Source organism: Macaca fascicularis, chromosome 8 (genome assembly GCF_037993035.2).
Source record: "Macaca fascicularis isolate 582-1 chromosome 8, T2T-MFA8v1.1".
Classification (NCBI taxonomy): Eukaryota; Metazoa; Chordata; class Mammalia; order Primates; family Cercopithecidae; genus Macaca; species Macaca fascicularis.
Genome location: NC_088382.1, coordinates 10,014,415 through 10,028,637, shown reverse-complemented (window position 1 = coordinate 10,028,637; position 14,223 = coordinate 10,014,415). Strand labels below are relative to the sequence as shown.

Sequence of the window (14,223 nt, the reverse complement as noted above, 5' to 3'; positions counted from 1 at the left end):
AGAGAGAGTCAGTTAGCAGCGTCTGCAGCCTTACAGAGTGAACACGGAAAAGTTTCTCGGGAGAAAAGTATCCAAGAAAAGCTAAGCAAATCCAAAAAAGAAGCCCATGAAAATCACCATCGTTATGAGAAGACAGATTGGATTCCAGTCTCCCGGCCTCTGCTGGCTGCCTCCCTGCGGCAGGTGGAGGGGTTGAGAGAGCCCGTGACCAGGCACAGAGAAGCCCAAAATGACCCTGCAGGGTGAAGTCAGTGAGGCCAGAGCCAGGACCTTGTGGCCTGTTTTCAGGCGCACACAGAGCCAGAAAGTGCTGGAAAGCTCAGCCCAGCTGCAGGGAGAAAAACGGATTTCCTTTAAACAACAAACCACCTCCAGACATCAGGAGAAGACAGTGACACCCAAGGGGCCTCCTTTCTTTCTTCCCCTTCTCTCTCTCTTTCCTCGCTTCCTTCTTGCCTTCTTTCCGTACTCTCCAAACCCCAACTTTTTTTCTGCAACAAATGTGTTATTTTTTTTAAAGTAAAAGAAAACCACCATGTAGAAGGCAGGGTGGCACCATCAACCCTTCCAGCATGACACTGTCATCTTCCCATGTCCTTTTCATATTTCTTTCTTCCTACCCCAAGAAGCCAATTTTCTGTTACACCAGAAAAACCAAACAAAAAGATTTCTTAAAAACATGTCTTGCCACAAAAGAGTCCATGTAAGGAAAAAGATAATGAAAACTGTGTACAACGGGGATCAGGGCTGAAGACAAGAGGTTGTAGAAGCTGGAATGTATTTGGCCATCGTAGGGAAAGCAGAGAGTCAGTTTGCTGTCCTCACTACTGCGGCTACCATGCCTGGTGAAGGGAGAGGAGATGGAGGGGAGGAGACAGGACGGATGCTGCTGGCACGACCGTCTGGAGCCACTGGCTGTATGCCACACCCTGAGTGTCAGGAAACACAGGCTGTGCACATGTGACAGTTTAGAGGAGGGGATCCAAAGCTACCTCTGGGGATCTGGGCTTGAAAGGGTTTCTCCAGGCTTGGACAGACCCTGACACCAGGTCTTCCAGGTGGACTCTTATGAAGCCCCTGCCTGGATCGGAAACATCCAGAGACCATGGATCCCAACACTGCAGGTGGCCTCCCTTGCTCCTCCAGCCAGAGGAGGAGGCCCAGAACCAGACCCTGCCCCAGAAAGAAACTTAGGGTTCAGCGTGCCCTGCTGCATCAGCACCTGCTTCCTCCAGCCCACCTGAAACGCTCTTCTCCCACACAACCAAGTATCGTGTCGCTCCAGGTCATGCCAATTCTGTCCGAGGGCAGAAGGGGCTCTAGGTGGCTTTTCATGCTGTGGGCACTTGGGTTTCTGCTGAAGTCTATCTGGAGGACCCCAGACTTGTCAATGCTGCCGCTGCTGTGGGGAGGTACCCAGAGCTGCTGAAAAATGCATTCTGCCTCCCACAAAGCAATTGCCCTGCGGTGTCCCCTGTCTACCAGAGATGCCAGGAGGACTTCATATTTAGGCAGGGAAGACACTTGCCCCGAGTCCTCATGGCTTCAAGGGGCCAGCCTCCACTTCGCCTGCAGAGATTGGTGGTGCAGAGGAGCTGGACAGAGCAGGTTTGGTTGTCACTGGCCAGAGATCTTGGCAGCCAAAGATCATCTACCACTGGCCAGTCTCAGAGCGGTAACGTCCCAGCTTACTTGTCCACAGCACACTCCCCTGTTTTCCCCTACTGTGGCGACCGCTGCGCTAATAGATCGGATGTACTCAGTGTGATTTACATTCCAGAACGTCCAGGAGTTGTTTAGAAAACTGCTTCCTGTGGATCCCAGGTTGTTCTGTGAATCTGCTGAGAATACTGGTAGCAACTAGAGAATCTCTCAAGTCCCAGTAGAACCCTGCTATTGGCTTTCTGTCACTTATGGAGGAAGTGAAGGCATATACCAGCTCAGGGGTTTCTTCATGACCCTGTGCCTGGGAGAAAGGAAAAAGCCATCTAGCCTAGGTCAATTTCAAGCCCGGCAAGAGCCCTAAACATCAGAATACTCTGTTTCATCAAACTGTTTCAGCCCTTTAAGAAAAAGATACATAAGAATATATACAAGTAATATGCCCAAGACAGGCACATTTATGTATCTCGATGGATCAATAAGCTTTGGATGCAGTTATATGCTCATGCTCTCCTCTGTTCTCATAATCTCAGATCATCTCAGAGTTTATGTGGCTTTCAGCTCTCTTTCTCTCTCTCTCTCTGGAGTTTAAAAATCAATGTTAATTTCAAACAAATACAAACGAAGCCATCAATAACGAGCAGGTGCCATGAGGTTAGCGGTCAGCAGGGGGAGATGTGAGCAACCACATCACAGGGATTGTTATTTTGAAGAGCGAGTGCCCTAGACAGCCCAGCCGCTGGGAAAACAGCGTTTTCACTTACTGGTCCACATTAGCTTCACAGGTTATCAGTGAGTGTCCCAACTGCCTAAGTAACATCACCTGTTCCTCTCTCCAGCCCTCCACTTCTTTAAAGGCTCCACGAGGACCCAGGGCCACGCCTTTTAAAGGCACATGGATTTAAAAAAAAGGAAGAAGCAGAGCCTGTCCTGGGCTTCAGGCAGGCTAGGCCCAGGGCAATGCTGGCGGCCTAGGGCAATGCTGGAGGCCCTCTCAGTGGGGGTGAAATGACAGCTCCTGCAGGGGTGGGGGCGTATTTGGTGGAAGCATGCAGCAACAGTGGTGTCAAGGCAAGTGAAAAGGCTGCAGCGGTTGCATTTGGACAGACAGCTCGGACCTGAAGCAATGTGCGTGGAAGCATGGGCCTCGAAGAAGGCAGGCCTTTTGGAGTCAACGCTGGGGCCCACTGGTAAACACAGGCTGGAGAGGGGCAGAGACGTGGCTGAGACGCTCAGGATGATCTGGGCAAGTTGGCAGCACCAAAGCTGAGGCCCCCCTTTCCTTGAGCCTGGGTTTGGTTAAAAGGAAAGGAGCACCTCAGCACTACCTCAGCTGCCTAAGGAAACTCACCACGGGCCTCCACAGTCCCGTGTCCACGGTACAGGCCACCATGGACCTCTGAGTCTCACGTCTCTTCCAGCAACCAAAGAGCAAGTCAAATCACCTTCCCTTTCTCCCAGTCCTTTCTTCCCTCTGAAAGGAAAAGAAAGTAACTCTCCTCTTTCCTTAAAGGCTGGCATCATATCATGATTTTCAAAATAACAAGTGGCTTCTCTCTGGTTCTAGTACATAGAGGAAGCCCCCACTGGCTTCTGAGGATGTTCTTCTGTGGCAGGAAGATTTCTGAGGATTCAGGGAGACTGCCCTAGCAATACTGAAAGGACATTCCTAAAGCTAAAAGGCTCTGGGAGCATTTCCAGAAAGCTTCGATTTGGGGCTGGAATTCCAACCTGCTTAGCTCAGTAGGTGGTTTGGCTCTTTGTAGAAATTTGTGAACCTCCAGCATGGCACTGTACAAATAATTTGAATCCTTTGACATGTGCTACAGTTTAGAATTCAGACTTGGTTCACTGAGTATGTTTGGGAAGGGAAGAACTTTTTGCACATGGAAAAATGAATGAGAAATTTTAAAAGGCTTTGCTTTATGTGAGGCAGCTAAGAAATTGAAAACTCCTCCCACCAAAAAAAAAAAAAAAAAATGGCAGTCACATGTTTTGATTTGTTTTCGAGTAAAGACCCTTGTCTTTGGAAGCCAAGACTTTCCAGCAAACAACAGTATACCAGACTCTCCAAGGAAACCAACCAACCCCAAATCCCCAGCTATTCCAGGACAGCATAAGTGAATTGTTCTCTGGGTCTGAAGACAGAAGAAAAAGGCTATGGCAAAACTGAAGCTGAGCCTAGAAGGAATAACTGAAATAAAGAACCTTATGTGCTGGTCACAAGGAATTTTCACTGCTATTTGCCTTCATTTTCCCACAAAGGAAGTAGAACAACCAGTATTTGTTTGCTTCCCACAAGAGCATTTTCTGATGGAAGCCAAAGAATTTAAAGCCCTTCCTTCTTGTCTAAATATCTGAGAAGGAAAGGAGAGTAGCTTTTCTGGGGCAGAAAGAGAACTCCTTTCTTGACCCACATTGAGACAACTCTGTTATTCTGTCCTCTTGGAATCTTTTAAAATATATCCATTAATCGAAAGAGAGTGGAGGAACTGGATTATGTTCCCTTCCTCCACTGCACCTTGCACACAATTGGTGTTTAGATTTTTAAATAGGAAGCAAGCCTGATCATCGTAATACTTTTATCTTCAAAGCACTTTACCAGTCATGATTACTTAATCCTCACAACACCCCTGTGAGGTAGGTAAACGATATTCTTCCCATTTTACAGAAAGAGAAATTGGCCCTAAGAGTGACTTGACTTAGGTCTGTAGAAGGATAAAGTCCTGGATTTTTTACTTCCAATAACATAATCTGTTCTTGAGAATGTGCCTCTCCTTTCTTTAGATGTTTTCTCTGACCCTTTTGTTTAAAAAATAAAATGCTTAAGCACGTCACTCCGTAAAATCAATTTCCTCTGTTTGAAAAGAATACGTTTTTCTAGTTTTGCCCCAGAGAGTATAGGAAGGAATGCCTAGATGGCCACTAATGTTCTCCTCCCGCATACTTCCGGGAGCCTTCCTCTTCGTCACTATTCTTCCTACCCATCTACTGAGTCCTGTTGTTCCCCATGGCTCCATGTGTCCATCTTCAAAGTTCTTGTTCTCAAATTTGGGACAGTTCATTCACCGTCCATCCCAGTCAAAAGCGGGTGCTGATGAGAATGGAGAATGTCCAGACCTCCAGGGATGAGGTCTCATGTACTCTCTCCTTTTGTGACTATCAGAAATACCTTGTGGAAATAAACCATCCCAGCAGGACTTGACCTGTCCACAGAACAGTCAGACGCACGGTCAAGCACAAGTCATTCCTGAATTCCAGACTATGATCTCGTCCCTTGTGCTGCCAAAACAATCATATTAACCTCAGAGAGCAGGGTCAGAGCAGGAGGGAAAGGAGTTCTGGTCAGGGCTCCGCTGGGAATGAGCAGGAGGCGTTGGCAGCAGCCACCGAGACCTGCTCGTGCGAGCTCCATCTCGTTTAGGGACAGTTCCAGGAGGGGCCTTGTTTTCTTGGTGAGAATTTCTATATCAAAATACACCTGAACTCCAAGGAAAAGGCCAGAGCCAGGTTGACTGATGCAGAACAGTTGAAGTTTCTGGAATTTTTCTTTCCAAGAAGGTTCTCAGAGCTGATAGAAAATCAGCCTCACGGTTGGCCCTCCTGGAACCCCAGTGCCTCCTGGGCTCCCACCTGCCCTCACTCCAGGTTAGGTCCGAAGAAGAGCAGAGGCTCTCAGGACAGGTCTGTGTTCTTGCTCAGAGTGTATCTTGGTATTTGAATTGATAACAGTCAAACCATAGTCAAAAGAAAAAAAAAAGGAAAGAAAAAGAAATTCAATGTAACACTTCCAATTGAATTGTAAGAAAAAAATACCTTGTTTTAGAAAAAAAAAATTAGTGCTATTCTCCAGTCCTGTTTGTCTCTGAATCCTTGCCTGCAGGTTCCGCTCAAAGCACACAAGGGAGGGAAGAAAACCCACCATTGGGACCCACATTTTGGCAGATGGAACAATTGTTTAAAAAGAAAAAGATTCGGTGTTTTTCTTTTTCTGTACTCTGCAGAGAGGGGAAGAGAAGGTGGGTCCATTTGATGAGGTGAGCATCAAGATTGAAAAAGATTGGAAGGAAGAACAAAGGTGAGAGAGATTTCCTGAAGAGCTTGCAACCACCTTAAAAACAGTCTCTAAATACTCTCCATTCACTCCTCTTGTCTGCCCAAAGCTCAATGAATATCAGTGTTCAAATGCATCCTTCCATACATTCTCTGATACTTTAGGAAGAATTAACATCAGGAGATTTGGTGTTAGAATTACAAGTGGCCGGCTCAAGATAGGTGACCAAGGGTCACCTGACCAGGGTACCACTGACCTGGGTTCACAGTGCTATGAAGTCTCTAAGAACTACAGGTATGTGAGACTCCTCCCTGTCCCGCCGTGCTCCCTGTTCATCCTGTGGCTTCCGGGTGCCACCGCACCTGGAAAACACTCTCTCCTCCTGTGGTTCCATTTCCCAAGAAATGAGGTCACCACTTTTTCTCATGTGACGGCTTTGCTACAGGCAACATGACGAATCCTCCAAGCATCCCTGAGCAGGAGAGAAGGAAGAGGTTGGCCTTCTTTCTCTCCACTTTACAGATGGAGAAACCAAGGCACCAAGAGGTGAAGTGAGTTATCCACAATCACAGTGGGGACCCTGAATCAGCCTGTGACATTTCCTGATCTTTCTGGGTCTAAAGGAAAGCCCCTAGGAAGTCTGCAGCTAAAACAAATCTCCCGAGCCCACTCTAGCCTGAGGATCCCAGAGCTATGTCGAAGATGGACAAACAGACCAGGGGAGCTCATCTAACAGATGATGGGTTGTCTGTACCCACCGTGACAGATGGCCAAATGTTGCTTACAGAGGGATGTGCACTGGATTACCAATTGGCACTATAATAAAGGGAAATTATTTCTTTGTCCTCACTGGTTTGAGAATGACTTTTAGGGGTAGTTGGGGTCCTGGGATTTGTGTTAGGGAATGACAAGGGCAGCATCTCCTCCTGGGACCTGCGTACTGTTCTGCATGTGATGGGGCAGCCTGGGGCAGGTGTCCCTAGGTCCTGCCTGCTCATTTCCAATGTGGTCTATTCTTAGCTCTTGACACAAGGTGTTGGCCAAGAGCAGGAGGAACTCCCACAGTGGTCCGTCTGCTGCCCTCGGGAGCTGTCATTAATAGCACTCACGACCTTTGTCTCCAGGATATACCAGCCATGGTCTGCCAGCCAGTGCAAGGAAAGCCACAGGAGTAAGGAGCAGATGGTGCCAGGGAGAGCTGAATAAGGCAGACAGGACCAGGCGAGCCAAGGAAGGAGGCTGCAGCAGGATCAAGGCAGCACCCTTGTCTTTTGATATTTGGCCAACAGCATGAGATGCAGTGTTTAAGCAAGAAGTGAAATGTTTAGAATAGCTAGGGATGGGTGAGAAAGGAGCTTGTGTTGCCACCGCAAGAATTCAGATTAAGCATCATCTTTTTTTTTTTCCCAGTAAAGGGGGATAGAAAAAAATCTCTGGTAGGGTAGAGTTGCCTTTTTATCTTTTTACATGTTTTGAAATTGGGACAGGCACACATTGATTGAGGATGCTGGGGGAAGTCCTCTTGCAAGCTCATGGGTTTGTAACCTGTGATGGGCTGGCCCCTGCCATTTCCGTGTTCTGGAGGTTGAACCGTGGGTGAGAATGGAATGTTGCTTCTATGACAATGGCCAGTTTGGGCTGAGGAAAAAGGGACAGAAGCTTAAAGAGGTTCCCATTGTGCTCATCTGGTTCTCAGCTGGACCTTGATAAGAGGAACCAACACTGATTTACGTTCACTCCCTAAGGGATAACTGTGTTGTGCTTGATGAAGGGGGCTGCCCAACAGGGTCTAGTGACCAATAAATGTTTGAAAGTGAAATGAATAGAACTGCTCCCTGTAAGACTGGTCCAGCCCCTGGGCCCACCCCTCTGGGTCCTTCCATTTCACTCCTGCAGTCTTCCCCAGGTCTCCCTTAAGCTCCTCCAGATTTCCCTGACGGTTTCCTAGTTCACACTGAGAGTATCACATGGATCTTGGTGAAATTAATGGCAATAAGCTCTCTTCCTTTTACATTATCCGAATTTAAATCTCAACCTCCACAACCAAATCTGGTTGTGTTAATATTTTTCAGTTTGGCAAAGAAAAAATAGATTTTAGCTTCTTGGTAAGAAAATCAAATTAAAGGTACACAAGGAGATTCCCCTCCTTCAATCATGAAGCCACCATCCAGAGCAGCTGTCATCACACATACAAGGCCTGGAAGGGCTCATTTTGAGTAAGGAGCCACTTTTCTTGGCAAAGAAAATGCTACCATCTGTGCCAAACGAATGCTGGGTGACAGTCCCCAGCCCAGCTCATCCGAGCGAGCCAGGAGCATGAGAATATGGCCTGCTTCATTCTCTTCTAGGAGCTGATATCCTTTGCTCCAAGCCCAAGGCTCTGAGCCTGCACACTGTCATGCTCTTCTTGCTCTGTCCCTGGATCATGGAGAGAGGACCCCCGTGCTAAGGTCTGGGGGCATCAAAGCTTGGGGTTGGTTCTAGCCCTTCCATGAGCAAGCAGCCGACCAGATGGAGAAAAGAAAGGTGGTGTTTCCTCTACCTGGCTTGTGAAGACTGCAAAGGGGTTTAGGTGTACAGCAAGAAGTGAGGCCATGGCCCACCCAGTGCAGCTTCAAACCACATCCACATCAGGGACCTTCTTTTCTGCCCCCATGACTGTGCAGTGGGAGGGAATAAAACTGGAGGAAGAATGGAGAAAATGATGTAAATTGGCGCTTTTCTAAAACCTGTCAATTCTTTCTGAGAATCAGGCTCATATCCGGGCAGGGTCAGACATCCGTGGCATGAGACGCCCCCCAGCCAGGGGAATCACCTTCATGACCACGGGCCAGACAGGATCATGGGATTCCGAGGGGCCACCGCTGTGGAGGGACTGGGTTAGAGCCATGGGGACCATGGGGTGGTCTTCAATGATTCTGTGCCTGGGAGGTGTGGTGTGGGGGATCCCCAGGCCATGGGGAAATGTCATCTTCCCTGCCCAAGGGTGTGTTGTGATGGCAGCATGTCTGGGCAAGGGACATGGGGCCTCTTTCTTTTTTTTTTTTTTTTTTTTTTTTGAGACGGAGTCTTGCTCTGTCGCCCAGGCTGGGGTGCAGTGGCCGGATCTCAGCTCACTGCAAGCTCCGCCTCCCGGGTTTACGCCATTCTCCGGCCTCAGCCTCCCGAGTAGCTGGGACTACAGGCGCCCGCCACCTCGCCCGGCTAGTTTTTTGTATTTTTTAGTAGAGACGGGGTTTCACCGTGTTAGCCAGGATGGTCTCGATCTCCTGACCTCGTGATCCACCCGTCTCGGCCTCCCAAAGTGCTGGGATTACAGGCTTGAGCCACCGCGCCCGGCCGGGGCCTCTTTCATTCTGGCCCCAGATCTGCTTGGGTGAGTGTCCTACCAGTGTCCTGGTACCCATGTTGCTGGGACAAGCCTGACCCTGCAGAACCAGGTGACACCTTCCAGAGGCAGAGTGCAGGAGAGTGTTAGAGACATGGGAAGCTTTGGGGTGAGTGAGGCCAGAGGGGGTTGATCTGATGGTCTGAAGCCTCCCTAGCACCCCACATCATGGCCTGAAGAGACAGGGAGCCCCCATTCCGGATGTCACAGGCTTCAGGCAGTGAACTCAGGGGACATCATCCCAATGTCATCTGATGGGACTGAAGTTTCCTTTTACGCAGAGGCTGGGAGAAGAGGCAGACCTGCTGAGCAAGGGAGAAGCAGAGTTTGCAGAAAGGACTCTAACACCATTATAGCTTGGCGATACTACCACATTTCTGAGAAGAAAAAGTAGAGCCAAATATTCTATGTGGTTAGAGGAATAAAATATGGGGCTTAGTGGGCATACTTGATGGGGGAGTCATCAGGGAATGAAAAGGAGATAGTTTTTGTATTCTCTATCTCTGGGCACCAATGTGCTTACCAGGCCTTAATACTGGAAATGGATTGATTTTCTTCAGGAGGTCCTGGGAAAGAAATGGGCCCAGAGACTTAAAATTTTTAAAAAAACCTAAAAACATCACGGGCATTCCTCTGGGAAGCAGCTGAAGCAGCAGCCCTGGAGGGTTGTCAGGGACTCAGGCAAATGAAAGATTAAATGCTGATGCCCAGTGTGGGACAAAGAGCGACCCTGTCACGGGGCGGCCTTAAGGATCTGGGCTTTCAGGACCAAAGTCATCTGGGTCCAGAGACACGGTCCCCAGGTGGTCTCAGCACTGAGTGTGTATGGAATCCTGCCTTGACGCCCAGGACCATTCACTGGAAGGGGAAGGGCCTCGGGGGAAGGACCCCAGGGGAGATGATGCCAGAAAGTTTCAGGGTAACTGGGAGTGTGGGGAGCTGCTAGAGGCTGATGACAAGAGGACACTGAGGACAGCGCTGGCCTGGTCCTTGCCATCAGGTCTCCCCTGCCTCTTCCATGCCTTGCTCTCTACTTCTTTCCTTGCTTTTCTTCCTTTTCCTGCATCTCTACAAAACCAGCTTTCCCTGCTGCTGCTCACAGATGCATATTTTCATTTTCTTTGTGAAGAAAGTACTGGCATGATGGAGGAGTTCCAGGGAGGGGTGAGGATGCCTTTTCAAGTGAGAAGTGTGAAATTAAAAGATTGCTGAAATGTCCCGTGATCTCCTCATTTGTTCCTAGTGGCTAAGACCCTGGAGGCCCTCCCTGAGTTGGAAGTTGCCATCCCAACTCCTGGTGCTCCCGGTCAGCTCAGCATCTACCGTTCTCTTTGTAAGTTTCATGTAAACATGGCAGGATGCACTCACAGGGACACACACGCGCTAATTGTACAAGAGTGAAATAGAGGTGGCGAATTAAAACCTGTGACTGCGCTGAAACAAAAAGAAGGAAGAAAGAAAGAAATCCAAGAACAGACACACAAGCAGAAGTGGCAGAAGTCCCGAGGGGATGCATGAGGGCGTTTCAAGGAAGATGCGCTAAGGACAGACGTGGGCCAGCTCCAGGTGCACAGAGCCCTAGACCCAAGGCAGACAACAGGTGGGACCCCACCAGCTAAAGCGGATGCCCAACCCTCCAATGGCCTCACCTTCCCCAGCCTAGCAGAGTACATCGCAGAGCTCAGGCACGAAGCCCTTGAAAGGCAGCAGGCTGGTGCGATTCAGAAAAGTGCCTCCGACTAGATTCCAACTCCCAAGTGACTCTCCAGGGGCCCACAGGTGGGTCCTTTGATGGGCGTGCAGAGCCCTCCTGGCTGGTTTTCAGTGCTGCCTGTGTGTGCTCTGTTCGTCCTGCTTCCTAGAGTTGGGGGCTCCTCCTCCTCCTGCCCACCAGGGAGGCCCGAGGGGACCCCCGGGTCAGGGACGGGGAGAGGACAGCACCACGATGCTTAGTAAGGACGCATGAAGTCCAGGAAGTCCAGACAAAGAAGAGAGCATTCAGTTTCACAACTGATGTTTGAAACTTGTTCTTTAAAAAAAAAAGGTTTTAGATAAACAATGAAGGGGGTGGGAAGGAGAAGCCTCACTGAATAATAATTGTTTTTTTAAAAAAAAAAAAAAAAAAACTCCACAAACATTAAAAAAATCCCTCAGTTATTGAACTTGTGTTAAGAATAGTTCAATGTGAGGTCTTGCACCCTAAACAGGTATATATTTGGAAAAAAAATCGCAGCTACACACAGCAAAGACTAACAGTATTTACTTAAAAATATTGTGTGTGTCTATATATATATATATACTTATATATATATCTTTTTTGTGATTTTTTTCTTTTCCTTTTTTTTTTTTTTTTTTTGTTTTGTGCCCAAGTAGAGATACGATGGGATTGAAACGATGCCCTAGAACAGAAATATTCTTTAAAGGAACAATACTTTGAAAAATAAAAAGTTTTTAAATGGTTGAACATACTTGCAACACCTGCAGAAATTCAACTTGATACAATGAGAAAATAAACAGTGGAATCAAATCCTCACCCAAATGGCACAGCCTCTAAGGCCTGGAGTCCGCTGCTGCTGTGAGTCTCGCCACCCAAACCAGGGCTCGTGGGCAGGCGGCATCCCTTCCCTGCCACTCTAGAGCCCCTGCCCCCATGCTCTGCTGAACCAATCCGTAATCCAAGTCCATCTTACATCAGTTTTGTATATCACTGGCAAGACTTTGCAGCAGGGACACACACATATATACGTGTGCTATGGGCACACACACACATACACACACAAACACACACATACTACACACACAAAATTTCCCACTCAACCCAGATGCACCAGGTGAGCTGAATGATTTTCAGCCAACCACAACGGTGAAAGACAGAAGCACCAAACAGTCTTTGAAATGGGTCAGTTATTACAATTTTGACTTTTTATATATATGTATATATATATATTCTAGTTTTCCTCTTTGTGTTATTTTTTTTTTTTTAAAAAGCACAAATGAAAAATGAAGAATTCTTTCCAGATCAATTTAAGGCTTCCCACCAAATGGAAACAGAAGAGGCTTTACACAATATCACATGTGATAAATGTCTACCGTTCACAGCCTTAAAATGATGGAACTAATCATTGTTGCCAGTCACTGATTAAGTATTGTGCCTTTAAATTGATGTCGTTCTTTTTGCTACTATGCTGAGTTTTATTATTACTGATTATGTATATAGAAATCTCCTTTAATTTGCTTTAGAATGTCCTGTCCTTACCGAATTATTGGGGTGGCTTTTTGTTTTGTTCTGGTTTTTCACTGGGAAACAAATGTGATTCTTGCTAGGCAAATGCTGAAATGGCACATAGTCAGCCTTCAAGTAGCTGCTCCAGCCATTTGAGTTTCAAACAGCCCTCGAGCTCCTAGAAGGCTCTGCAAAGTGGGGAGAAGGTCCGGAGAGGAGGAGGAGAAACTGAAAAGAAGGACGGGTTTTATGCTTTCGCTTTTGGTAAATTTGTTTTCTTCAATACAAATAATCAGATAGGAAGAATAATTGCTTTATGTTGTCTTTGTTGGTTGGTTTTGTTTCACTTTTAGATTGTTTCATTTGATTGTTTAATTTCCCCTCTCCTGGTGCAAAAATCACCAGAGAGTTTTGCATGAGAAAACGTGACAGTACTTAATGAAACTCAGCACCTAAGGGCATAAGGCAGTTGAAGGTTTTTTGTTTGTTTGTGTTTGTTTTGTTTTGTTTTGTTCTTTCAATCAGCACCAATCCCATAAATGATCTACACTTGGTGTAAGGTAAAAAACATTTTTTTTTTCTTTTGGAGTGGAGACAACTCCTCCTTCTCCACTCTATGAACCATAGCGTGGGATTTTTCAATACTGTTTCTTATGTGTAAAAAACAAAAGAAAGGTTTTCTTTTTGTTTTTACTTACAAAACATAGAGAATATCTTTGTATACATACAGCGACTGGAAAGAAAGCTTATTTGAAGGGGTTGTGACTTATTAATTTTTTTTTTCTTTTGTAGTGGTGGTGTTGGTGTGGCGGTGTTGGTGGTGGTGGCGGTGGTTCTGTGTATTGGGGGAAGGGAGGGTTATATTTCTTGCAAGCGGTGTTTGCCGCAAACCAAACTTAAAGTCCCCTTCTCAATTTGGGTCAAGATGCTCTTAGAGTGAAGACTCATACTGTAGCAACTCATAGAGGAGTGGTCCGTCTCGATATCGAATGCCTACTGCGGTGGGGGTGATGTACTGCAGAATGTTAATAGTCCTTCTCAGCCTCCTGTCTACAAAATGAGCATCCCAAGCTGGGTATCGCTTTCTTGGCATGTCAATCTTAATGAGGGGCCCTTCTGGGAGGTAAGGACGCCCCAACGGGGTAGGGGGCCCCATGGGTCTCACTTGGAAAACGGGCAAGCAAGTGTCAGCCGTGAGATCCTCCTGTTGTTCCGTTACGGCTCTGGTGGGCGTAACCTGGGTCCCCCGGTACCCAGGGATCTGAGGCTCCATGGGCTCAACATCGGGGGGCAAAGGGATGCCCCAGAGCAGCTCGGCACAACAGGAGCTGGCAAGGATCTTAGCTCGTGGCCCCATGGGATGCAGCACACCATAGTATAAGAGCATCAGTGCGATCCCAGCCACAAAGCTAATAAAGACACAACACAGTGCTGGCACCGCATAGGAGTCAGTGGTCTCCGGGTCTCTGTAAAAATACCAAAGGAACGTCAAGGCAGCATTCTCGGTCAGGACTATCGTATAATATGCAAACATTCGATATCGAGTCCGCCCTTCCTTGACGTTAAACCAGCAGAAAATGTACACAATCCCTACCACCATGTTGAAGAGGATCTCCTCCCACTTGGACATGCAGAAGTCTGTTCCGCCATGGATGATCCAGAAGGCCATGGCGCACCAGTGAACCACCACGAAGATCCCAAAATAGAGCTGGAAGATGGAAGCAAAGAGGGCAAAAGAGATCACTCGGGATGAGATGGTGAAGAGGCGCCAGAAGAGCTGGATGACGGCCCCTCTGTAGCTCATGCTCTTCTTGTCGTCCCTGGAGTCCCGCAGCAGCTTGTGATAGGAGGCTAGCACCCAAGCCAGGGACATCAGGGAAGTCACAGAGGAGACAC

General features: G+C 47.6%; 1 protein-coding gene across 1 annotated transcript in view; it reads right to left on the bottom strand.

Annotated features, from left to right (window-relative positions):
* Window positions 1-14,223, bottom strand: part of XKR6 (XK related 6) — a 339,999-nt gene that overhangs the window by 28,908 nt on the left and 296,868 nt on the right. Inside the window, exon 3 of the mRNA XM_005562588.4 lies at window positions 1-14,223. This exon is cut by the window's left edge and continues 28,908 nt beyond it. Coding sequence (XP_005562645.1) covers window positions 13,259-14,223 — 965 coding nt within the window. The 3' untranslated portion in view covers window positions 1-13,258.